Genomic DNA, 25,054 nt, shown 5'->3' with positions numbered 1-25,054 from the left:
TGTCCCGTCGATTTTTGGCAATCTAGGGTGTGGCCTGTGTCCCACCCACCACCTTACAGGACACACCCTAGTCCTAACTCAAGGTGCTGACTTGGGGTGAACAGCCATCTCTTCCCAAATAGCCAGCAAGTCCCGCCCAGAGTGCTGCACCAGAGCTAGGAGCCAATATGACAAAAAGGCCAATTCATCACAGATTTCGTATTTAAAAATAATTATATCTGGGTTTTAGTTTTGCTTTGTCATTTGAACGTGTATTTGACTGTTTCATTACAAATGTAACTATATTTCAGATATTAGCTTCTTTAAAAAAATAATAATTGTCCCGTCGATTTTTGGCAATATAGGGTGTGGCCTGTGTCCCACCCACCACCTTACAGGACACACCCTAGTCCTAACTCAAGGTGCTGACTTCGGGTGAATTGTCAGCTTTTGTCTAAATATCCAACTTGTCAATGTGCGCTTTTTGTCCATTGCTACAACTGACTGCGCTATGGGCACAAAGCTGCTCAGTCCCCGTTTTATAGGTTACATTGTGTACCTTTAACTATAACATGTCTGATAGATAGTTATTTGTTAAATCTTACTTGTTGTCGACTTCTGGCATCTGCTGTAGACTGTTTTATCACACTTCCCTGTTGCCTGAAGTCCTCGTTGTGCAAATCTGTGTGGCCAAGAAATGAAAATTCAATGATATGATAACGGTTGAAGAAAAAATAAATATATGCACACAAAGCATGTTTTGAGCACTTGTAAATGTGACCAATACTGTACATTACGCTGCTTACGCTTTAATACTACACAGATCTAATGTACATGCGATTTCTTTCCCAGGTGTTTACATTCACAGACATGGACTGTGTTTATGTGAACTTTGTGTGATTTAACCTTGTGTGTATGGACAGTTTAAGGTTAATAAAATGCGAAAGAAAATACATACATTGTGTACATTGTGCTAGCTATATAATGTTATTTTGTTGAAATGCACTTTATAAAATAAAAAAAATCTATAATTAAAGCTATTAAATCAAAATCTATATCTGATGCCGCTGCACTGACATCTCTCTGTGAAAGTCCCTGGCCATTTTGCTCCAGCCCTTACAAAAAATTTTTTTTTACAGGTTGTAATGTATGAAGTTGGAAATGTCCTTGTATAGCCCAAGTAGGCTATAATGTATAAATTCACATCATCTCGCACATTGATTGGCATTCAGAGTTTTTGTGTTTTTGCAACAGGACGTTTTGTATGCTATAACAATCATGTATTTCTATAATAAAAACATGTTTTATCTTCGTACCTTTCCAGTAATAAAAAACTATTATAGCCGTGTTCTCTGTGTTCTCTAAGTGTTTAACGTTAATCAGTGTTTTTATTATAATTTGCATCAAACAAACAGCAAAGTTCTTATTCACAGTGATTATTGCCACTGTGATTATTAAACGGAAATATTAAAAAAAAGATTGCACAACCAACAAATAGCCTACTAGGTGGCGATACTCACCATGTAAACCGGCATTAAACAAAAGAAGAAATATAGTATGGCACGCTTTTTCTTATCTGGCTTTTACACAAGTTATAAATGGCCATCTTTACACAGAAAAAGCGCCACAGAAACCAAATCTGAAGCGGCATAAAATCACGCAAATGTTTATAAGACTGTTTCTCTGAAGCGGCATAATTAATATACCACGCCTTCATAAAAAATGCTGTGTATTCAATATTACGTTAATATTAAATATGAATGTTTCCTGTTATACAGAACGAGTTTCTGATGTGCTGCACAATTTCGATATTAAATCAATTTTAGCTTTGGACAGCTTCTCTGATTGTCCAGCGGCATGTGCTGCAGGAGAAATCCCTGACCGCTGGAGAAGCCGACAGAAGTGCCGCGTTTTGCGCGTGCTCTTTCTTTTACAAAATCACAAATGTAGTAAAAATTGCTCTATGAGCACAAAGCTGCTCGGTCAAAGTTTTATAGGTCACGTTGTGCACTTTTAACTAACATATCTGCCAAATAGTTATTTGTAAAAACTTACTTGTTGTCGACTTCTGGCATCTGTAGATGTTTCTTCTCACTTTCCTCTTGGCTGAAGTCCTCGTTGTGCAAATCTGTGTGGCCAAGAAATCCAAATTCAGTGATAACTGTTGAAGAAAAGAAGAAAAGATGTGCACACAAAGCTTTTGAAAAGTTTTGAGCATCAAATATGAGAGACCATCTCGAGATGCAACGCTCTAAAGTTCCATCTTGATTGTCTACTGTGATGTCACAATTGAGTTTCTGTATTTGATTCATAACAGAATAGAGAGCAGTCGCCGAGGCTTGTGCTTTAATACACAGATCTGATACAAGACATCTTCCCACTTTATACATTACAACGTTATAGAAATGAACTACACTGACCTGTGTACGGAAGGGAACTTTTGATCACTTGTGTAAAACTATTACATTTTTCACATTTATTTTAAACAGCATTTCCACTCAATGTATACCCTTGTGAAAAAGTAGTGTGCTTAATTGTATTGAAAGTGTACTTTTTGTGTACTTAAAATCTTAAAAGTATACTTTTTAAAAAGTGCACTACAGATAATATGATATAATTAAAATTAAAGGCCACTTAAGTGTACTTAAAGAGAATACACTTTAATGACAATATTTATAAACACACTTAATTGCACTTTCTATAAGTGCACTTTGTAATAATATCCAATTAATTTTTACTTAAGGAAAGTACACTTTTTTTTAACTAAGATTAATAATTGTTTAAAGTATTATTCACTCTAAGTTCATGTTAAATGAAGTAGTTAACTAATTAAACATTATTGTAAAGCGTTACCCAAAGTTTTGAATCTTGGTGTTGTACATGGAATGATACTTTTCTTTATATTTTGTTTCTATTAATTCATGTGTTGTGTGTGTGTGTGTGTGTGTGTGTGTGTGTGTGTGTGTGTGTGTGTGTGTGTGTGTGTGTGTGTGTGTGTGTGTGTGTGTGTGTGTGTGTGTGTGTGTGTGTGTGTGTGTGTGTGTGTGTGTGTGTGAGGTTCTGTGTGTTTGCTTCTCTGTGTGTGTACTGGTAATCCCTACGTTATTGGGACCAATTGACCCCACAAGTATAGTAATACCAGTAAATCTTGACCTTGTGGGGACATTTTTTAGGTCCCCATGAGGAAACAATCATATAAATCATACAGAATAATGTTTTCTGAAAATGTAGAAATGCAGAATGTTTTCTGTGATGGTAGATTTAGGAACATTTGTATGAGGGAGATTGTGAATATAATCCTCATTGTCCTCCAGACGCTTTCTAAATTCATTTGTGTTTGTGTGAATTGTTTCTTGGGGTTTTCTTGTGCAACAACAAAAATGTTTGTGTATTTGTTTTACAGATCGTTTTGTCAATAAATGTAGAGGCTTTCAATTTGTTTTTGTTTATTATACTAAATTGCAGCTGTATTAGAAAAATGTATTTAATTATATAATAGTGTAAATGTAAATTACGCTAAAGTTTACTTTAGTTCATATTAATTGCTCCTCAATAGATTGAGCAGTGCACTTTAAATATATTTTGAAGACATTAGAAGCAATTATGAAAGTACGTATAAAGTTGTATTAAAGTCCCACTTAAGTTGTTCCAAAAAATCACTCTTAATGGCAACTTATTACATTTTATTTCACCTTAATATGTGATACATTTGAAATCAATTACACTTAATGTGCAACAGTGCGCCGAAAACATTGCATTTAATTCACACTTAAGTGTATACCTTTAAAGTATATTATTTGTTCAATAAGTACACTTTAAAAAAGTACACTAAAGTGCACTTTTTTTTCACAAGGGTAGCGCTTCCAAAGGATACACACTAGAGAGACGGCGGATTATTCAATTGTGGCTCGACTCGTCGAGACTGTTTTCCAAGATGGCTCCTGTCTGTATACGCGTCATGTTCTGTCTCTAGAAAGTATCTTCTTATTAAACTGTTTGTACACTTACACAGTTCTCAATGCTTCGGTTTGCATGTAGGGACCCTCATTATGCTCCCGTGTTAGTGTGAGGCTATTTTGAGCCTTATTAGTGGAATTAACTAGAGATTTAATTTGATTTATTCTATGCCCCATATACTAGCCTTATAAACTAATCTGTTTTTAGAGATAAAACTCTTTACATTCGATTTTCATGAAAACGCATCCCAGAGAACGATCTCCTCAGTAACCATGTGTTAATTACCCCTAGGGTCATTTTTCACCGGAGTTGTCCTTTAACACAATTACACAAAAACTATATTAAAATAAGTTTCATCACTAGAATATAGTAGAATTATAGAAATAAAAATAGACATACCGTTCAGTCAGACTCCACAAGAAGCTGCCGCTGATTGGTTGAAGAGTGTCATCCTCCAGCTGTGGTACAGCGAGTTCAGCAGCTAAACGCAGAGCAAAGGCCAGTTCTCTGTAATGCTCTGACTGAACTCCAGTATCACAAGCCATTGTAAACTCTCATCAAACACAAGCACAGCAGAAGAATGACTTTACACCGAGACTCTGCAGAAAGCGATGGGCTCCAGGACTCCTGCAGCTTCAGTTCTAGTGTCTGACTGTGACATCACAATACGCCTTATTCAGCCGGCCGCCATTTTGAATCCAGAACGAGGCTTTGAGGGATAGAGCATTCGCAATGGCGTACTGTTGTGTACCGGATTGTCGGTCGTTCAGCCGTCAAAATAAAGAAAACACATCTTTTCACAAATTCCCACAGGACAAAGACCTTTGGAAAACATGGATTATTAAAATCAGACGTGACATTGGACCTAATTTTCAGGTAAGATTAAGTTACTGAATTGTTTATATAATATCAGTTCAGCATATTAGCCTGTTGGCTAACTTAATCGCTAATTTCTGTTTAAGTTAAACACTAATACATTGCTAGTTGCTTCAACATTATATTTTACAACAACTAAGTGCAAATATCTCCTATTTGTATAGATTACAAAAAACACAAGAGTGTGTTCCAAGCATTTTTCTCCGGAAAGTTTTTCAAGAACATTGACTGGGATCAGGAAGCTAAAAGACGGTTCAGTCCCGTCAGTGTTTACCTGGACTCGACATTCGCGTGAAAGGACATCCATGCGATCGTAAGTAGATAAGATATGTTTTACAAAGATATTATATAGCAACAGTTGTTTAATAATTTGTTAAAAGACTATTTAGTTACAATCGTTATTGCTGTTCATGCCTTTTATGGGATTAAGATAAACATTTTATTTACGATTTAATCAATCATTTAATCAATGTGACAGCTTAGCCTATTGTGTACGTTACCCATTGTCAGAGGTAAAATCTCAAAATCATGTACAAGATATTATTTTGTTAGGAATTAATCCTGCTTCTTTTTCTGTTCGGCTCTAGACAAGGAAAATGTAATTTAGAGGAAGAACGTGAGGAAGATGAAAGGTAAGCAGAAATAGGGAAACTGAGTGAATTGCTACTAAGTGGTTTTAACATGTAAATTGCATTTCTTTGATCAGTTTTGTGTCAGTAAACGTGGTATATAAGCAGTATATTTCAAATAAAACAATTAAGTTATGCTATATTTATATTGACAAGGCTTAAACCTAGTCTCAGGCTAAAATGCATGTTTGAGCTGTTTTAGCTGAAATCAAGATGCACAGCAGTAATGTTTTTTCTAAGGCACGTTTATAAAATATAGTTAAATGTCCTAATTTAACTACGGTTTAATTTAAACCCTGGCTGTGAAACCAGGCCATTATATTTACGAGTCTTAATGTTAATGTTCTCTTCTGTTCTCTGCAGTTCTACTAATTATGGACCAAGCAATGAAGAATGGTGAGTACAAATTTATCCTAGAAAATTAATGTGTAGATAAATGCATCAAGTGAGCAATAAACAGGACACATATAGTCTAGATCATTAGATTTAACTTTCCTATCTCTCTCTCTCTCTCTCTCTCTCTCTCTCTCTCTCTCTCTCTCTCTCTCTCTCTCTCTCTCTCTCTCTCTCTCTCTCTCTCTCTCTCTCTCTCTCTCTCTCACAGTCATGCTACAGAGATCCCTCATCCTGATCACGACTACTCTGTGGAGTCCATGACTTCTGAGGAGCAACTTTTGGCGGCACGGGAGGAAATTTCTCGTTTATCTGCTGAAAATGAAATGCTCAAAAGCCAACAGTTTGGTATACAAAATGTTCAGCACAATCAAAAACGCGTCCAGTTTTACACAGGATTCCCTGACTATGACACTTTGAAAACTGTTTTCTTGGCTCTACAGCCCACAGCAGAGAGCATGGCCTCATGGGCTCAAGTGCAAAGAATTAGTGCAACCAACCAACATACACTGAGGCTTGGATTCCAAGCACAACATCTCTCACTGTTTAATCAGTTTTTCATGTTTCTTTGCCGCATTAGACAGGGCCGTCTTGAACAAGACCTTGCTGTTCGTTTCAATGTTTCACAAAGTACAGTTAGTCGAACCTGTGTTACGTGGGCAAATTATTTGTATTTCATGTTGGGGAGTCTGCCAATATGGCCTAGTAGAGCTGCAGTTAATGAGCTAATGCCGGAACATTTTAAGTCTCTCTATCCCAAAACCAGGGTCATCTTAGACTGTACTGAAATCCGAGTCCAAACAGCCAGCTCAAAGGTACTGAACTCCGAAACATATTCACACTACAAAGGCACAACAACACTCAAGTCACTGGTTGGAATTTCACCTGATGGAAGCATGACTTTTGTTAGCAGTCTTTACACTGGATGCATTTCTAATAAAGAGATAACCAAGTCATCTGGCATTCTAGATCTTCTGCAAGAGGGTGATGCAGTGATGGTGGACAAAGGGTTTATAATCAAAGACCTACTGGATGAAATTCATGCCACACTAGTTATTCCACCTTTTCTTGGCCCAAGTGGGCAGTTTAACAATGAGGAACTTGCACGCACACAAAACATCGCTCGCCTGAGAATCCACATTGAACGGGCCATCCGACGAATTAAGGAATTTCACATTTTTGATCGGGTGATTCCTCTGTCATTGGCTGGTTCTGTAAATCAGCTCTGGACAGTGTGTGCTATACTCACAAATTTTCATGGTCCATTGTTTTGAGTGAACATTTTAAGGCAGGGATGGGCAACTCAAAAAAAGAATGTTCACCTCCTTTTAAATTTTCTTTAGTGCCATGCACATTTTATTAGAATTCTTAAAGAGATAGTTCACCCAAAAATAAAAATTCTGTCATTATTTACTCACCCTCATGTTGTTCCAAACCTGTATGAGTTTCTTTCTTCTGCAGAACACAAAATAATATATTCTGAAGAATATAGGTAACCAAACAGTTGATGGACCCCATTGACTATTTTTTTCTTTCTTACTATGGAAGTCAATTTTTCAAAAAGAAAAAATCAAGTTTACCCTTCATCTCCTCCCATTCATCTCTGTTGAAATAGATGCGTTCAATGTGGTTATCATTTTTACATTTGACAAAAAAATCACACCATGTAAACCCACTAATCCCCATTTGTCCAACAACTTGATAGTAGTATTCGTGGGTCTTTTTTAAAGTGTAGGTCCCTGCTGAATTTCTCAAATATGAGCAGTCTTTGAAACTGTCTTTGTTTGGGCATTTGATCTCAAGAAGTCCATGGACTGGATCTGCTGTCAGGTCAACTACTTTCCTGTCAGGAGAGGCTCCTAGGTGTGGGGCATGATGATTAATAATTAAGCCACAAGGGAACAGATTGTTTCCAGTAAGTTTTTCATATTCTGCAGCAGCAACAGGTTCAAGTTGTATGCCTCTTTTCATTGCTTTTGTTTGAACTGTTTGTTTACCAGTCATGTTAGCAGCTAACTTTTCAAAGTCTTTAACTCTAGAACAGACTTGCTTGAAAGATGTTGATGTAATCCTCTCTGCACGTAGTCGATGCCAAGTGGTGCTGCTTTGGTCCCTGGTTCCACTTTCCAGATGTAGTGATTCCTCTGGTGTAATTATCAAACCACTATAGAAATCATGTTCTCTCTGGTTTAAAACAGTTGTGTATGAGAGTGGTTGTGGAGGCAGAGGCAGTGAAGGATGCTCTTCAAAGGACGCTGTCTGCTGGGGTAACTGGTAGGTTAAAACAGACCCTAAAGGTAGCTCACCAAATGCTGTGGAGGCCAGTTCTTTCTGTTGCTTTCCAGCTGTTAATAATTTTAACATGTGGCTTCTGCTTCCTAATGCTTTTAGGTTTTCCCTCAGGTTATCTTCAAATTCACTACAGGACAATGGAAGAGGAACTGGGCAATAAACATTTGGGAGAATTCCAGCACTCGTCCGGTTAACTCTTAGGGGATTTGCATTTGGTGGTTTTACTTTGGAAACTGATACTCTGCTGATTGACTTTGGCTTTAGTCCTAATGCTCTTGATGGCACATGCCATGTTTGAGGCAATGAGGTTTTACTTGTTCTGGGCGGTACAGATTTGTGCCCCATTTTTAGGTAGTGAACTAGTGTGTACAGTAGTCCCAGTAGGTGGTTGCAGTGCCCCAATCCTGCTTTACAAGTGCAGTGGGTGTCTTGGATATATGGGCTTTCGGAAGACAGATCCACCTGCAAAAAAAAAAAAAAAAATCAGTAAAAAACATTGTTAGTAACAAAGTCAGTATTAGCACTGAAGGGATGGATTCTTGAATCCACCCCTTCAGTACATTTCAGGACTTGCCAAATATCAGAGTTTTTCAGAGTAATGACTAGGTTAATACAATTATTATGTCACTAACCCATGAACATTTCCTGTTTGTTTTCCAAACAACAGTTGGAGGCACGCAGTTCTATTAACATGACTGTCATAACGTTACTATCAAATGTGTGGAGCTTTATCATTTTAATGTAGACATTAAAATAGTAAAACAGGAAATGTCAGCCTGTTGCTACTGTTTACATCCCTGGTAATGGTTTACAATTTACATTACACTGTATGTGTTTGTTTAAATGTATACAAGTACATGCATTTATATTAGTAAAAATAAGTGTGGGGGGAAAAAACTCAGCTGATAGTTTGTGTTTTGGAGTATGGTAGCTGATTCAAGTTTAACCTGTTTTTTTCCCTCTAACTTACTTATAATACTTGTAAAAACCACATTGGAACAACCACATATCCATATCAATAACCTATATTAATATCAACTGTACACTCGACTCTGTAATGACTCGTCATACCCGAAAAACCTGGTATTTAGGCACGAACCAACACAAAAGGTCGAAAAAACGAACTAAAACTTTGAACTTCATATGACCCATCCTGAACTTGGAGGGTGCAGAACATTGCAAACAACAATACAGAATACCTTCATGGTGTAAGGCACCTCGTTCTTTCGCATCGAGCGAAAGGACCGGGCCCTAACACTAGATCCTGCTTCATGTCTCTTCACTGTAAACCACATGCATCACATACATCAAATACTACCGTTAACTGTTTATAAACGGGCTAATATTGTCATCACGGATACAATCGGTACATACTTTCAGCATAATTTTAAATCCCGTCAGACAATATTTACGTTAGCTCTGTTAGCTCCGTCAGCTCGCTAAGTGTACAAGAAAGCCAAAAAAGTAGATTTTACCTTCAACATCGTGGATATACCCCTCAATCCAATTGCTGTATCCCTTCAGGAGGACGGACCTAGGAATTTTTGAGTCTTTGTCCGCCCATGACTCCACTAGGTTGATCGTAAGAGGAGGAAGAAACGTTAAATTGCTAGTCCACACGGCCATGTCCTGTTGTTGATATTTCCGGTTTCCCCTCAAAGCCTCGTTCTGGATTCAAAATGACGGCCGGCTGAATAAGGCGTATATTGATAATTCCCTATTGGCGCCATTGTCATAAGCCATGTCTCTAATTATTAGAGCGTATTTCAGTTTTGACGCGACTGACGTGGGATCGAATCCACCTTTTGAAGAGTTCCCCTTCTTCCCTTTTTTCATCACATATCTCATTAGAAAGGTATTTATTTTTATTAAAAATGATGACAATTAACACAAATGACAATTTTATAAAAGTGGAAATAAAGTGCCTAAAATTAGGGAATGTGGGTGGTGTGTTTCTTGCTTGACTTCTCATTCTGACAATGCCTCTATTTCTTTCTTTTTGTTGTAATTATTCTACTCATTGTAAAAGTAAAATACAATGTGTTTGTATCTATAATCCCTTGTTCATAATTGTGACCATACTGTCTGCCTACAACATCGGGTGACAACCTCTAAGCCCGCGAGCTTATTTTTTAAAACCTATTAGCGCCCTTAAATTTAAGAAGAGCCCTCAGTAGTGTAGTTAGTGCACATAGCACTGTTTTGGCGCGATTGACATGGTTTCGAATCCGCCCTTGCCAGAGTTCGCTCTTTTGCCATCACATATCAAATAGGAAAGGTATTTACTTTAAATAAAACCATTAAACCCAAAGACAATGAACACAAATTACAATTTTCTAAAAGTGGAAATTAAGTTCCTAAAATTAAAAAAGTTTATGGATTCCAGAATGACTGGGAAGATAATTTACTGTTCACATGTCACTCATATTACATGCTTGTTTCTTCTGGTTAGTCGAGTCTGTACATAAACCCAGAGAAACGTGTCTATACGTGAAACAGAAGCTAATGAAAATACAAGAAGATCACCATGGTAACTGTGTTACCACACCCTGGCAACCGTGTGGGTGTTGTGATTACCATTCACCTTGACAAAAACTTTGGCGCACTACTGACTACTCCTCCGGCACCGTTTGTCGCAGACCCATTAATGAGGTGTCAAATCGTGCGGCTTATTGAGGAGAGGTGTGCTATATCTTTTCTAAGCGATCGGGTGTACGATGTTTGTTTTCGGCGGGCGAAAAATCGTCCCAATTGAGTCCCCATTGACTTAACATTGAGAAGAAGTTTGTGTGATCATATCTCCGCCTCAGAACATCACAGAGACTTGGGGCTGGGCTCATTTGAATCGGTCTATCAAGCAGCTAATAAGTAGTACTTTCAAACTTCATAGCCACGCCCTAGCAACCAGTTACAGCACCCTAGCAACCGTATATCAACATTAATGAGCCATATATCAGCACGAGAGCATTGTAGAAATACAGAGTTGGGCTCTTTTGACTCAGACTGGCCAATAGTCTTTCAATATCACCCCATAAACTGTATAGACACATCCTAGCAACCATGTACAGTACCCTAGCAACCGTACAAACACATTAATAAGCCAAATCTCAGCCCCAGAACATCCTACAGACATGTTGCTTGGCTTTTTTGCATCACAGTAGCGTCCGAGTGTATTTTTTTTGCCACGGCAAGCACCACTCACATTTTCTTCAGGAAATGTACATTCTAGTTTGTATTTACTCTTGTGTGTACTGTATGTTCTATCATCATCTTCACTTTATTTTTCGTGAAGCATTATTTTGTTGCGTTTCTGCTATGATAAATAGACATCCACTCTTGCATTGCGCTAACGGACCCCAGCTATTGAGAGTTGTTGAGGCTGATGATGACTGCTAGAGAATGCAGTGTTTACTGTTTAGCGTTCTCCGGTTCAAGACCGACTCGGAGCAGAGCAGTTAGGATTGGAGGGTGAGCTTTGGAGGCGGAGCAATGAAGAGAGGGAGGGGTGTGTTTGTTTGGGTTGATGTCAAATATCAAGAATATTCAGCAACAACTTTGAGAAATATCACTTACCCCATCTTTAATTAGTTAATGCACTGTGAACTAACATGAACAATTTTAAATAGCAGCTCAGCTCCTTATGCAGTGTGTTCACCAATGTTCACCAGTCTTTATGAACAGGTGGTGCTAGCATTAAACTCACAAATGCGTTGCCTTTACACAAAGGCACTTGAGAGGAGGGCATTCCTGGTGGGGGAACATGGTGGAAACAGAATTGTTGTGTCCATACTTTATAGGCTGTGGCAAGATGTACATGAGTATTTATTTATTAGTTTAGTTTAAAGACACAGAGCATTACAACCAAATCAACAAATATGTCACAAGAGTAGACTCAAGGCTATCTGGAGAAGAACACTTCGGAAAAACAAGGATGAACAATAACAACAAGCGGATCTGATACAAACCATTATCATAATCATCAGAGCATGTGTCCTATGTTCATTTATTAATAGTTAATTATCAACATTTCATCCATTTTGGGGAATCAAACTGAGCTGTTGTGTTCATTACAGGATTATTTGCACTTCATTTAATTGAGCACGATGAAGTTGAGGTTGCACCATCCAGCTGGTTGGAGTTGAATAATGAGGAAAGTCATATAAACATAAATGTTCAACATTTAACAGGCTATTGTAAATGTGAAAATGACAAAAACATGTACATCTGAAAGGTATTGTATTCCTACTGCACAACCTTACCAGATGAGCCACGCAGTGCCCTGTTGGTTAGTGTTTACTTCCTTTGTATTTATATTTTTTCCAATAATTTCTTTGTGAAAATACTGTAATATGATTACAGAATCAAGAAGCTGTCATTTTCAAATGATTTATTTCTAATGTATTAGCTCAAATAAATATAAAGTATATCAGCTTTATGTCGGCTGACCTGATCTCCAAGATCTCGGCATGGGCCATCAGTCGACCACTAAGAAAATAGTATTAATATAATATCACATCAGATACAATAATGCCATATAAGCAGTAAATGTCTTATATAGACAATTGTGCAGTCAGCAGTGATTGAATATCAAATAAATATATGTAATGCATCAAACACTTATTCATACTGAACTCATATAGTTTTCCTCCTCAATCACACACATTTACAGTATTTGATACAGGGGTCAATGACATGTGCTTGTTTTTGTGTCCAGGTGCATTATTTCCTTTAGAAATAATTAAATTCATGACACAAACCTACTTAGTTAAAATTAATTTGTATTACATTCAAATAATACATATCGTTTTATGTTTTCATTTCTTGAACCCCCAAAATGTCAGGTTGTGCAACTGTCCGAAACAAATGACCAGACTAGTGCTGCGCTCCACTCCAGTTTTAGACACGCACTTGCAAACTTCCCTAAGCACTTCCCTTCGGGTGCGTTCCACTTTGTGAAGTGGACGAGGGAAGTTTATATGGACAGACCCTTAGGCCTGTCGCAATAATCAATATATCGCACAATATATGGACATGACCTCAATAATTTTTTTGTGATGCAATATATCACCCATTATGTTTACATGATAATGAACGTCACCAACATTTTACTCAATTGTGCCGTCATCTTATATGTTTTCCGTGATGCAAGCTGGTAAGATAACAGTAAACATGATAATGCATCATCCAGAGGAGCTCAACTGATCCTTGAGCAGAGGAAAGGTTTGTAGATCTCTCTCAAATACTATTAAAAACTTATTTCAAGTATGGGTAGGTTGACTTTCCATGTCGGGTGACATAAAAACAGTCACAAAATGAATGAACACTTTGAAATGTTAGATATTAGTTTAAACACATTGTTCATACCTGCAAACTCACAAGTGGTGAAAAAGGTGACATGTTTCCGAATTAAATACTTTAATCTGGGTCTGGGGCATTGCCCTACAGTAGAACGTTTTTGTGGTTTTAACATGTAAACGAAGCATTCTGGTGCAAAGAAAAGACAACATTTGCTTTCAAATAAAAAAAAACATTTACACTATAGCGCTGGGCACTGAAACTAATTTCATTTGAATTTCAAATTACAAATTTGATTTGATATTGATTAACATGGGTACAGTACATAGCAAATTGTATGTACTGTACAATGTGTGGATTTTTTGTGGTGTAATTCTCCTCAGTGTTATATTAGCTTTTAGCTACATACTTAAATCTGTATATTTGTGATATTTACCCCAGGGAGTTATTTACTTTATAAAGGCTATTTTTAACCTTATTAAATGTATACATCATCTTTCATGTCAAATTCTTACATTTGATCAATACATTCAGTTATAATAATAAGGGGCTGTTACCAATCAAATTAAATCATTTACACTGAAAAATTACAACTACAACGAAAAATGTTATGAGATTGTATGTTTTCTTATTTGTATTTTCAATCAATGATATTTTAAACATGAAACTAAACCGCCAGTAGGTGGCAGCAAGTGACCGTCTTAATGAGTGAGTCATTGGGCCCTATCTTGCACCCAGCGCAATTGACTTTGTACACCGACGCATGTGTCATTCCTATTTTGCACCCGCGCAAAGCGCGCTTTTCCCTCCACAGAAGCACGTCGCTAAACTAGTGAATGAACTTGCGCTCCCTGGGCGGTTCAGCGCAAAAAAGGAGGCGTGTTCCGGCGCAAACAATCCCTGGTGCTATTTTGCTGTTCCATTAAACAATTGCGCCACTGACCAGAAAAAACCTAGTCTAAAGTCAGTGGCGCGTTGCGCGTTGTTCATTATGCTATTTTAAGGGCGCATGCTTGACCATAATGTATAGCGTGCACAACGCGCATACACTTTGCTCATGTAATCTACACAGATGCAACAGTTATTTTTGCAAATCATAAATTGTTACACTAAAAAAATATTAACACATGAGATGACGGAAATCATTGTGGTGTGCCACGAAGATGTGAAAAAATAGGCATAAATCTAGCTTACAAATTATTCAGGCTAATTGTAGTAATTAAGGATCAGACCTGTTTGCCCAATAGTGGCAAGACATATATGTATATAAGGACATCTGACAAATTGGTTTGTCCGTCAAGAACCAGGAAAAAAAATTGACTGAAAAACTGAAAAAACTGAAAGACTGAAAAAAAAAAAGACTGTGAAATCTCCTTTACCATAATGTAAGTACATTAAAAACCTTAGTCTTCAACTTACCAGTAAAGTTGAGCTTGCTCATATTTTTTTCTTTTGCACAGTGAGATGGAGTATGTCTTGGGACAACGAATTAGACGCCGGAGGGAGAGGGTATACCGGCCCAGACCTATCTCTCCCTTAGTGAGGAGGAATGCATAAGAAAGCTACGCCTGACCCGACAGGCTGTGACAGACATCTGCCATCTCCTGGCAGATGAGTTGGGGACTGATGCACAATGTCCCTATGCCTTCCCCGTGGCAGTAAAGGTTACAGCGGCATTGCATTTCTATGCATCTGGGTCGTTCCAGCATCCCCTTAGCTCCATTGGAGGCATTTCACAATCTGCCATAAGTTCGGCTATACATGCAGTTACATCAGGTGTAGTCCGACATGCTGGGGAATACATCAAATTCCCTGTCACACCTGACAACCAGGAAAGAGCAAAGCAGGCATTTTTACCCCTTTTCCACCAAAGCGGTGCTAGAGCTAGAACGGAGCCAGAGCCTAGTTTCAAATCGGTTCTTTGTGTTTCCACACCCAAAGCCCCAGCTCCGAGCCAGGAAAAGTGGTTCTTAAGTAGCACCAAAACATTGCTGGGCTAGAACAGGGCTAGAAGTAAGAACCGATTACGTCAGGCGCTGGGGGCGGGGTCAACAAGGCCAACACAAACTTGAGATCCGCCATTTTTTAAATAGCAGCTAATGGAGCTAACAGCTGCTGCTCGTTTGTAATCTCTGTCTATACAAATTACGGCGAACAGCATGAATGCGTTGGATTCGCTGTGTTTTCGTTGTGTTTTGATGCCGATGTAGGATCATAAATCCATGTGAATCAATAGTAACGCAACGTTTGCAGTGTTGATGGAAGGCTTGTTCGCAGCGGTGCTGTGCAGAGACCGATCGCCGTATGATAACGAGTCCAGCGAGAGCATATGACTCCTTATGCTTTTGATTCACTAATGCTTTTTTTATATATATATATATCATACGTGGATCGGTCTGCGCAGCGCCGATGCGTCTCGAACAAGCCTGGTGTGTTTGTGTTTCCCGCTGCCCAGGGTTGCCAGGTTTTCACAACCAAACCCGCCCAATTGCTACTCAAAACAAGCCCAATCGCGTTCCAGGGGGGGATTCCCCAGTAAAAATCACATTTGGGGGTAAAATATGTGTTTTTTTACCAGGCACAAGAAATAATTTTTCATCCTGACCTCTGGGACCCCTGTACACAGCCCCCCTTTCTCAGGCTATGTATTTTGAGTTTTTAAAAAAAGTGCAAATGTTAATATTTGCATGCAAAACTGATATTATTATTATTATATTTTATAATAATATTATATATTGTATATTATTATTATTATTATTATTTATTTGACTCTGCATTTTAACTAGATATTTTCTTGCAGTTTCACACAGCTCATTTTATGGTAGAACTGGATGTGTCCAACCCTGCTCCTAGAGGGCTACCATCCTGCAGAGTTCAGCTCCAAACTGATCTAACCAACTGACATAGACGTGAAATTCTGGAAATCACAATGGGGTGGAGAGGTTTTTTTCTCTCATGGAACTTCTCACTCAGCAGGGGTCGCAGTCTTGTTTAAACAGAAGGACAGTAAATTTGTTGCAAGTCTAAGCGATAATGAGGGTCACTGGATTATGGTGGTTCTTGAATCAATGGATTGCAATTATATTTTGATAAATGTTTATGGTTACACTAACAAGGCCGCTAATAAGATGTGTTATCAGAATATGGCTACCAAAATTGACGAATGGAAGAATGGATATTTTACAGACAAAACCATTATTGGAGGGGATTTTAATGCCGTTCCAGATGAATGGCAGGACAGATACCCCACTCCTTTCAATACTTTTTCCTTTAACCCCCTGATTTATAATATTTCCCAGTCTCTTGATCTAATCGATGTTTGGCGTGTAAAAAACCCACATACAAAACATTTTACATGGGCGTCCTTCTCAGGGCGCATTCAACGTTCTAGGTTGGATTTTTGGTTGATAAGTAGTAATCTTCTTTCTTCCTCATTTGACTGTAATATTTCTCCTTCAGTCTTAACTGATCACAATGCCATATCACTTTCTCTTAGGAGTAACGACAGCTTGGCGTCTACCAGAGCGCACTGGATGTTTAATAATAATCTGTTAAAAAAAAGTGAATCCTTTTGTAAGTCTGTTTTGTTGATGATTATCAATGTTAAAGCTATGTCTGAATTAACCTCAATTGGTAAATGGGAATGGGTCAAATTTAGCATTAAAAGACTGGCAATTAAAGAAGGTAAAGAAATTGTAAATGCTAGAAAAATAAGACAGATTCAAATTTTATCAAGATTAAATTATTTTAGTAATAAAGATAACCTTAGTGAAAAGGAGCAGAAAGAATTTCATACAAAGCTTTTATACGATCTAGAGCCAGGTGGATTGAGGAGGGGGAAAAAAATTCTGCATACTTCTTTAATTTAGAAAAACACACACAAGCTTTAAAAACTATCCATAAACTTAGCATTAATAACCATATAAGTGAAGATAAAACACTGAATGATAAACACATCTTTTCCTTCTATAATGATTTATATAAATAAAAATTTTATGAGAATGATTATGATCTTTTGTTTTCCTCCTTAAGAGACAAAGTCCCTGTTATAGACCCTGAGTTTAGAAATATGATGGAAGCTGTTATTGAGATAACAGAATAAGACATTGCTATTAAACAAATGTCTAATGGGAAGTCCCCAGGTATCGATGGCATCACAGTTGAACTATATAAACATTTTTGGCCCGAAATAAGAATTCTAGTTTTCGAAGCACTAAAAGAGTGTGTAGATAAAGCTGAATTATCGCTTTTTGTAAATGGACTTAAAAAAGGCATTGATGAAATCATTAGTGAAACACAGTCAGCTTTTATTAAAGGGAGAAGTATTCACAGCCATATTAGATTAGTCCTAGATATGTTTGATTATAACTTTTTAATTCCTCAGACAAGCTTACTTTTATTCTTAGATTTCTTTAAGGCATTTGATACCCTTGAACACCCTTTTCTGTTTAAGTCTTTAGAAATTTTCGGTTTTGGTCCTTTGTTTTGTAGAGTAATCTCCCATGTTTTATAATGATATTTTTTAATAGCGTTTCCCTTAATTTAGGTTCATCACCTAGAATTCATATCAAACTTTGTCCTCCTCCTCCCCCTCCTTCATCAACTCTTACACAGTGTTGCCACAGTTACTTTGAAAAAGTAACTTAGTTACTTTACAGATTACTTGATTTTAAAAGTAACTAAGTTAGATTACAAGTTACTTTATTAGTTACATTTATCAGTTGCCGACAACACCTCTGCAGCCTCAACATAAAAATGACAACCGTTTTTGCCAACACTTTATTGGAAGTGCATTTTTAACAGTAATGTCAACAATGTATCTCCTGAAATTGTATCTCCAAAAAAAATCTTTTGACTAATTTTATAAAATCTAAACATGTTAATGAAAAGGTACAAATTACTTTGTGTTCTTATTAAATACATTTATGAAAAACAATTTATATTTAATTTTTAATTTATATTTATATATGAATGTAAATAATTATATGGGCCTACACAAATAATATAAAATTACAAGATTTATATTTTATTGTAAACGTAATGTGCAGCTCTGTAAAGGGACAACAAATATATGATCGATACGTGAGAACAATATATTTTTTAATAATCTTTAAGTGCACAAAACTATGCAAATATATGAAACACTTCAAAACAGAGCGGCAACAAAGCGCTTATGCGCATCCCGGGTGCAGAATGATGCGCTTAAAGCAACAGAGCAAGTGCACATTGAAAAGTTCACGGCATAAAGAGAAGATGAGCGTTGAACGCACAGATCCTAGTCTACTATGTAGCCTATATCGGTCCAAACATTCACTGATTATTTGTTTCTTCACAGTTTTAAATTCCGGTTGTTGTGTGTGTGATGCTAATTAATAGTCCTTGTGTTGTCACCTGGGTAGCGAGCACAACATCTTGCAGAAAGCAGATGGGAGTTTTACTTACTCAAACATGTTCTGAGGGCAGAAAGGAAAATGATTGGTTTACAGATTCAACCAATGAAATTGAAGCAGAGGCGGGCCAAGAGGTTTGTACATGTGGAGGGAATCCCCCAGACTGAGGCCCCGTTTACACGATGGGAAAACGCAGATATTTCCTTGCGTTTTGGCCTGTCATTTACACGAAAACGCCGTTTTTATCCCAGAAAACGATTATTTCTAAAAACTGGCCAAAGTGGAGATTTCTGAAAACGCCGGGTATTTTTTGCCGTGTCAACGGGGAGAAACGGGGTTTTAGGTTCTCAAACGTCACATTATGCGCCAGAAAATGCTTACGTCATGTGAGCGCCCTATGTTTACAGTTTGTTTGATCATGGATGCTGTTAAGGTGGTACTCATTTTTACTTTTGTGCAAACGCTTTTGGTCTGTTTGCATTTGCAAACACAACTGCTGTACTATATCGAGGAGCAGAGGCGAAGGAGTACACGAAGGTCAGCATTTTTACAGCAGCTTTCCCTTCCAAGAAGCCGGTACATTGCCTGCCAACGTCGGAGACGCCGGTTTTGGATCCGACCTGGGCGATCCGCGGTCTGGTGGGAAAACTTTGAGAAAGAAGTCGTGCTCCCGGAGGAATGGCATGAGAACTTCCGAATGTCACGGTCATCTCTACTGACGCTTTCCGAGTTACTACGTCCGTCCATAGAAGGTCAGACTACTGTCATGCGGTCGCCGGTCAGTGTAGAGAAAAAAGTTGCCCTCACCCTATACTATTTAGCTGATGAGGGTAGACTACGTAAGACGGCCAACGCATTCGCCCTGTCTAGATCAGCCGTTTCAATAATAATCCGAAAAGTGTGTAGAGCAATAACTGTCCACTTGGGTCCTAAGTATATAACACTGCCGAAATCCGAAGCTGCTGTCCAGCAACTTGTGCAGGGATTTGAAGAAGCTCATGGCCTTCCCCAATGTCTAGGTGCTGTGGATGGGACGCATGTAGAGATAAAGCAACCACCAGCCAATTCCAGTGACTACATCAATAGGAAAGGGAGGTTTACCTTAAACATTCAAGCCACCTGCGATTATAAATATGCCTTCATGGATGTGGTAGTGAAATGGCCTGGGAGCGTGCACGACGCATGTATTTTTGCTAACTCCACACTGAACACGTCCTTGAAAGATAGAAGCATCCCTCCCTGTCCAAGGCAAATCATCGAAGATGAAGAGGCCATACCAGTTTACATACTAGGCGACCCTGCAAATCCACTGCTCCCATATCTTATGAAGGAATATGTCAATGGGGGAAGCACTGCCCAGGAGCAGTACTTTGGACTATCTTTGTGCCGAGCAAGGATGGTGATAGAATGTGCGTTTGGGAGACTAAAAGCCCGGTTCGGAGCCCTGAGAAGAGCCATGGACATAAATCTGGCTGATCTACCCTTTGTGATTTATGCATGTTTCGTGCTGCACAATTACTGTGAGGCTTCCAAGGACAAGGTAGACGACAACACGGTTGCTGAGGCAATTCAATACGACAGTGAAAACCAGCCAGACACACCACCAGATACCAGAGCAGATTGCATGACATCAGAAGGGAAGAGGGTCAGGAGAATCCTCACTCAATTCCTGGATCCATAAAAGGGACAATTTTCTCTCCATTGTGTGTGGGGTATCAGACAGTATGACATGTCAAAGTTTAAAGTTCTTATTGTCATAGTTCACAATATTTAGCTTTTGCTCATCACGGACCTAAACACTGTGTGCTCCTTACATACCAGTAAGTTTTGGCTACATTTCAATGTGTTAAACATTTAAATTTACATGTTAAAGCAAATGTGTTTACAGTTTTCTATTCTTTACATTGTACATGTTTACAAGTCACTTGGATGTAATGTATCGACATTGCCAAGTGTAAATGTTATTTGTTTTGTAGAATGCCATTATCCATATAAAGAATGAGAAATTCTAAATGGACCTGTGTGAACGGTTTCTATAATAGGTTGATCTGGTTTTAACTAAATTGAATAAACACAAACACATGTTTTAATTCTTCAGACATTTTATTTCTGAAGAGATGTTTGTTATTAATCCAGAAAATCAGACTAGCATAGAAGTGCAACAAAGTGGCATGTGTAGTGCAAATGGTCAAATAATAAATAAAGGCATATTTCAAGTAAACTTAAGACGTCAAGAGGAATTCACAAATTGACTTAAGTAGTGCATATAAGCTGCCTCTTCAGTCCTGCTTTTTAAGCAATAGGCACTTTAAGTTAAAAAAAAATCAAAAGGCCTTAACTCAAGGCTACCTATTTAGTACCCATTTTTAAACTCTTGCTACAAAAATATTGGAACTGCTCAGGGTAACATTTCTCACTATAAAAACATCCAGAAACATAAGGTTATGAACAAAATACAGTACCAGTATTTGAATATTTTTTTCCTACAAATTACAATTGCACATTACATTGAAACTTCTGATATCTCAATATCGCTAATCCTCCTTAAGGGCTTGGGTATATAAAAACTGACCCTGCATGACCTCAACAGGTGTGTGTGCCAAATCAGTTATGTTAATGGTGCTGAGTGGAACTGCGTTAGGTGCTCTGTTGTCAGCTGACGAGTTGGGTGGGAATGAGTGCTGAATTGGTGCTGAATTTTGGAAAAAGGAGTGAGTGTGTAGTGGTGGCGTGTGTGCATAAACTGGTCCATAAGGACCTCTTCCATCAAATGGGATATTGTAATGTGGCGGTGTCTGCACAACTTGCCGCATTAGAGCAAACCCATCTGCAATCGATGATGTTAGCCTATCCAGGGTATTTGTTATTTTAGAGAAATTCTCGGATGCCTGCTTTTCTGAAGTTTCAATAATTTCCACAAGTTTCTTCTTGACATTTTTGTCATCCTCAATGGCATTCAGCCACTGGTTTTCAGATGGCAGCTTCCTCTTGAACCGTTCATGCCGGTGTCCCTTCAGTTTAGCCTTTACAGAGTAGAACAAAGAAAATGTATTAAAACATGCTCATTTGCAAGTAAACCTATACAAAAATAATCACATTTCATATTACCATGATGAATGATGGCCTATATTCCCTCAGCATAATCAATCTTACCAGTAAACGTCACGATTCACAACAGACTATAGGAATACAGAAATTAAAACATACTTTCAATGGAAGGCTAATCTTCCCAAAATGTAGATGACAGAGGCAGGACTCTTTTTTTTTTTTGCCAATATACAAAACTGTGCAACATTTCCCCGTTACTGTAATGTTGTAGCACATGAGAACGACTGATGTGACTTCTCTTCATTACTTTTTTTATTTTTTCCTTTTGCCACTACTATTTCTTGTATTATCTTATATTTCACAGATACATACACATATTCATTTAAACAAAGCCAACAATACATACATGACAATAAATGCATACCTGAAGCAGTTCTCTCCTCTGCTTCACTGTGGGGGTGATGGTCACACTTCCATCAGCATCTTGAACCTCTGCTTCAGACTCGACGTCCAAGAATCCCGCCAAGGATGAAGCAGATGTGGCGGATGAAGCAGATGTGGCGGGGGAAGGAGAAACGGAATCCTCCAGTTCGCTGGTCTCGATGCCGGAGGCGATGGTTGTAGTGGCTGGGGAACCACCCCAAACCTGCTCGCACAGTTCAAAGTAGAGGAGCACTACTCTTCCGTGACCGCTCCTGCGTCCAGTGTCCACTGAATTTCTGTATTTCCCTCTTATTGCCTTAAGTTTCGTTGTCAGATGGGCTCGCGTTATCTCCTCCTTCACATGAGGAAACTCATCGTTGGTCTCGGACGGGTATTGCTCCAAGAATTGCGCCAACATGTCGACATATTTAGACTGGCAAGATTCCCAGTCGACATTGTCTTGGGCTTTACTTGCCTTGTAGTCTAACGCGACATTTAGGAGTAACTCCACTTCGCTGTTTGTGTTGTTTTGAAAGGAACAGGAAGTCGATGGTGCTATTCGTTGTTGTCGATTTTGAGGATTCTGATTGGCTTGCATGGCTTTATCCTTCTCCCTACACTGCCACCCATAGGTTTGGCATAGTTATGATGGCGCTCGGCGGCGTATTTATGCAGGTTGATGTAAACGACAACTTTTTTGAAAACGATGTTGTGTGCACGATGTTATTTTTGAAAACGGAGGCGGGGAAATATTCGGTTCTCTAAATACCCGGCTATGTGTAAACGTGGCCTAAATTAAGAGTTAAATTTTGTAATCCCCAATCTGGTCCCCAAAATCCTGACTATGTCTTTGACTATGGATCTTTTGAAATTTTTAGAATTGCTTACCATAGCGAACAAAGACCACATGTATAACATGTTTAGTCAATAGATTAACCAGGGGCTGGTTGACTAGTCTAAACTGCTTAGACTAATCTTAAAAGTAAGTAATCTAATTTGGTTGCATGTGGTCTTCGATCAGCCTAAGATAACCCCATCACACACAAACTCTCAAACCACTGGCTGTCGCAGATCATCTCGGGCCACTCCTCAAAGTGTGCTTCAAAGATTCTGCAACTGCACAGGAGTACAAATGTGCAATAACCAGCACTTTAGACACAGTTGCTCCCCTGCGCTTAAAGAAGATTAGAGAACATAGTCCAACGCCGTGGTACAACCAGCACACTCAGGCCCTTAAAACAGCAGCCAGAAAAATGGAGCGCAGCTGGAAGAAAACAAAACTGGAGTTTTTTTGCAATTCGTGGAAAGAGAGCATGATCGCATACAGAAAGGCCGTAAGAACTGCTAGATCTGCTTATTTCTCGATTCTCTTAGAAGAAAACAAACACAACTCTAGGTATTTATTCGATACAGTGGCTAAATTAACCAAAAATAAAGCTTCAACTTCTGATGTTTGTACACAGCAGTAATGACTTTATGAACTTCTTTACATGTAAGATTGATAATATTAGGAAGAAAATTTTAACCATGCAGCCGTCTATTACAGTATCACATCAGACAGAGCATTGTAGTGTCACTGAGGAAAAATTACACTCATTCACTGCTATAGGAGAAGAAGAATTGGCTAAACTCGTCAAATCATCAAAATCAACAACATGAATGCTCGACCCTGTACCGACTAGGCTATTAAAAGAGATGCTACCAGAGGTCAAGTCAAGTCAAGTTTATTTATATAGCGCTTTTAACAATGTAGATTGTTTCAAAGCAGCTTTACAGTGTTAAACAGGAAAATAATGCTGCATAATTTTATTAAGCTGTATAGCCATTTGATGTCATCAGTTCATTTCAATTTCCATACGGTGACAGTGTGGGCTTTAGATCAATAATTAGATAAGTAATTTAGAACCCATTCACGGGCGTTTAAGTATAATTAGCAGAGCCTGCCGGGCGAACGATAAACATTATATAAATAGAAGTCAGATATTCTTTCATTCGGGAAGTGAACGGCGAGTGAAGCAGATCGGACGAGCGCGCATGTAAGTGTTTTGAACTCATTCTGCACTTGTGTTACACGGCTTATAGTTGTACTTGCTAGAACAGTGTTGTTTGTCCTACTGGTATTGCGTTTGGTTTATTCTGTCTGTGTGCAATTGATCCTGTCATAGTAAATCGCATTTTAATAATATACGAGTTCGTTATAATACTGAACGAGCCTTTTGCACTTAAGTAACTTTCCTATTCAGGCTGAGATTGGTTTTGATTTGAACCCATTCACGGGCGTTTAAGTATAATTAGCAGAGCCTGCCGAGCTCCCACCTGATCTCACTCGAGCAGTGAATAGTATCTATTTAACGAGCATTCCATAGCTGGCGCGGAAGCCTCCGTTTTCAGCCTCCGCGTGTGAAGACCGACGCGGGTAAAGACATCTGTATTCGACTCTTCCTCTGCGCGACTCCTCCGAGGCAAGGACTCCGGTAAGGCTCAGAGCTATCTCCTTCTCTTCTCCTCTTTCACCTTCCTTTTCTCTCTAACCATGTGTGTACAGTCCATTCCCGTTATCTCTCAACCACGCCCCACTACTACACGCAGACCTACACGACACCGTAACCTTGCTAATCTATGTCCTGTTCCTTTCTCCGCTAATGCTCCTCCCTTTTTCTGTGGGCCTATGGAATTGTCAGTCAGCGGTCAATAAAGCTGACTTCATTCCAGCCTTTGCCACTCAATCTGCTCTCAAAATCTTGGCCTCGACGATCTTCCCAACGCCATCCG

At 38.5% G+C, this 25,054-nt stretch overlaps 1 protein-coding gene across 1 annotated transcript; it reads right to left on the bottom strand.

The window, feature by feature from the left end:
* Positions 1–20,899: 20,899 nt before the first annotated feature.
* On the bottom strand, positions 20,900–24,850 carry LOC307127320 (uncharacterized protein). Its single transcript, XM_079818462.1, has 2 exons — positions 22,284–24,850; positions 20,900–21,834 (listed from the first exon to the last, which is right to left on the bottom strand). Exons 1-2 carry the CDS (start codon positions 22,878–22,880, stop codon positions 21,346–21,348), a joined length of 1,086 nt encoding a protein of 361 aa, XP_079674588.1. The 5' UTR covers positions 22,881–24,850; the 3' UTR covers positions 20,900–21,345.
* Between the last annotated feature and the right edge of the window lie 204 nt (positions 24,851–25,054).

Source organism: Gobio gobio (genome assembly GCF_949357685.1).
Source record: "Gobio gobio genome assembly, chromosome: 1".
Taxonomy (NCBI): domain Eukaryota; kingdom Metazoa; phylum Chordata; class Actinopteri; order Cypriniformes; family Gobionidae; genus Gobio; species Gobio gobio.
Note: the sequence above shows the minus strand (reverse complement) of the source record. Positions and strands in the feature narration are given on the sequence as shown.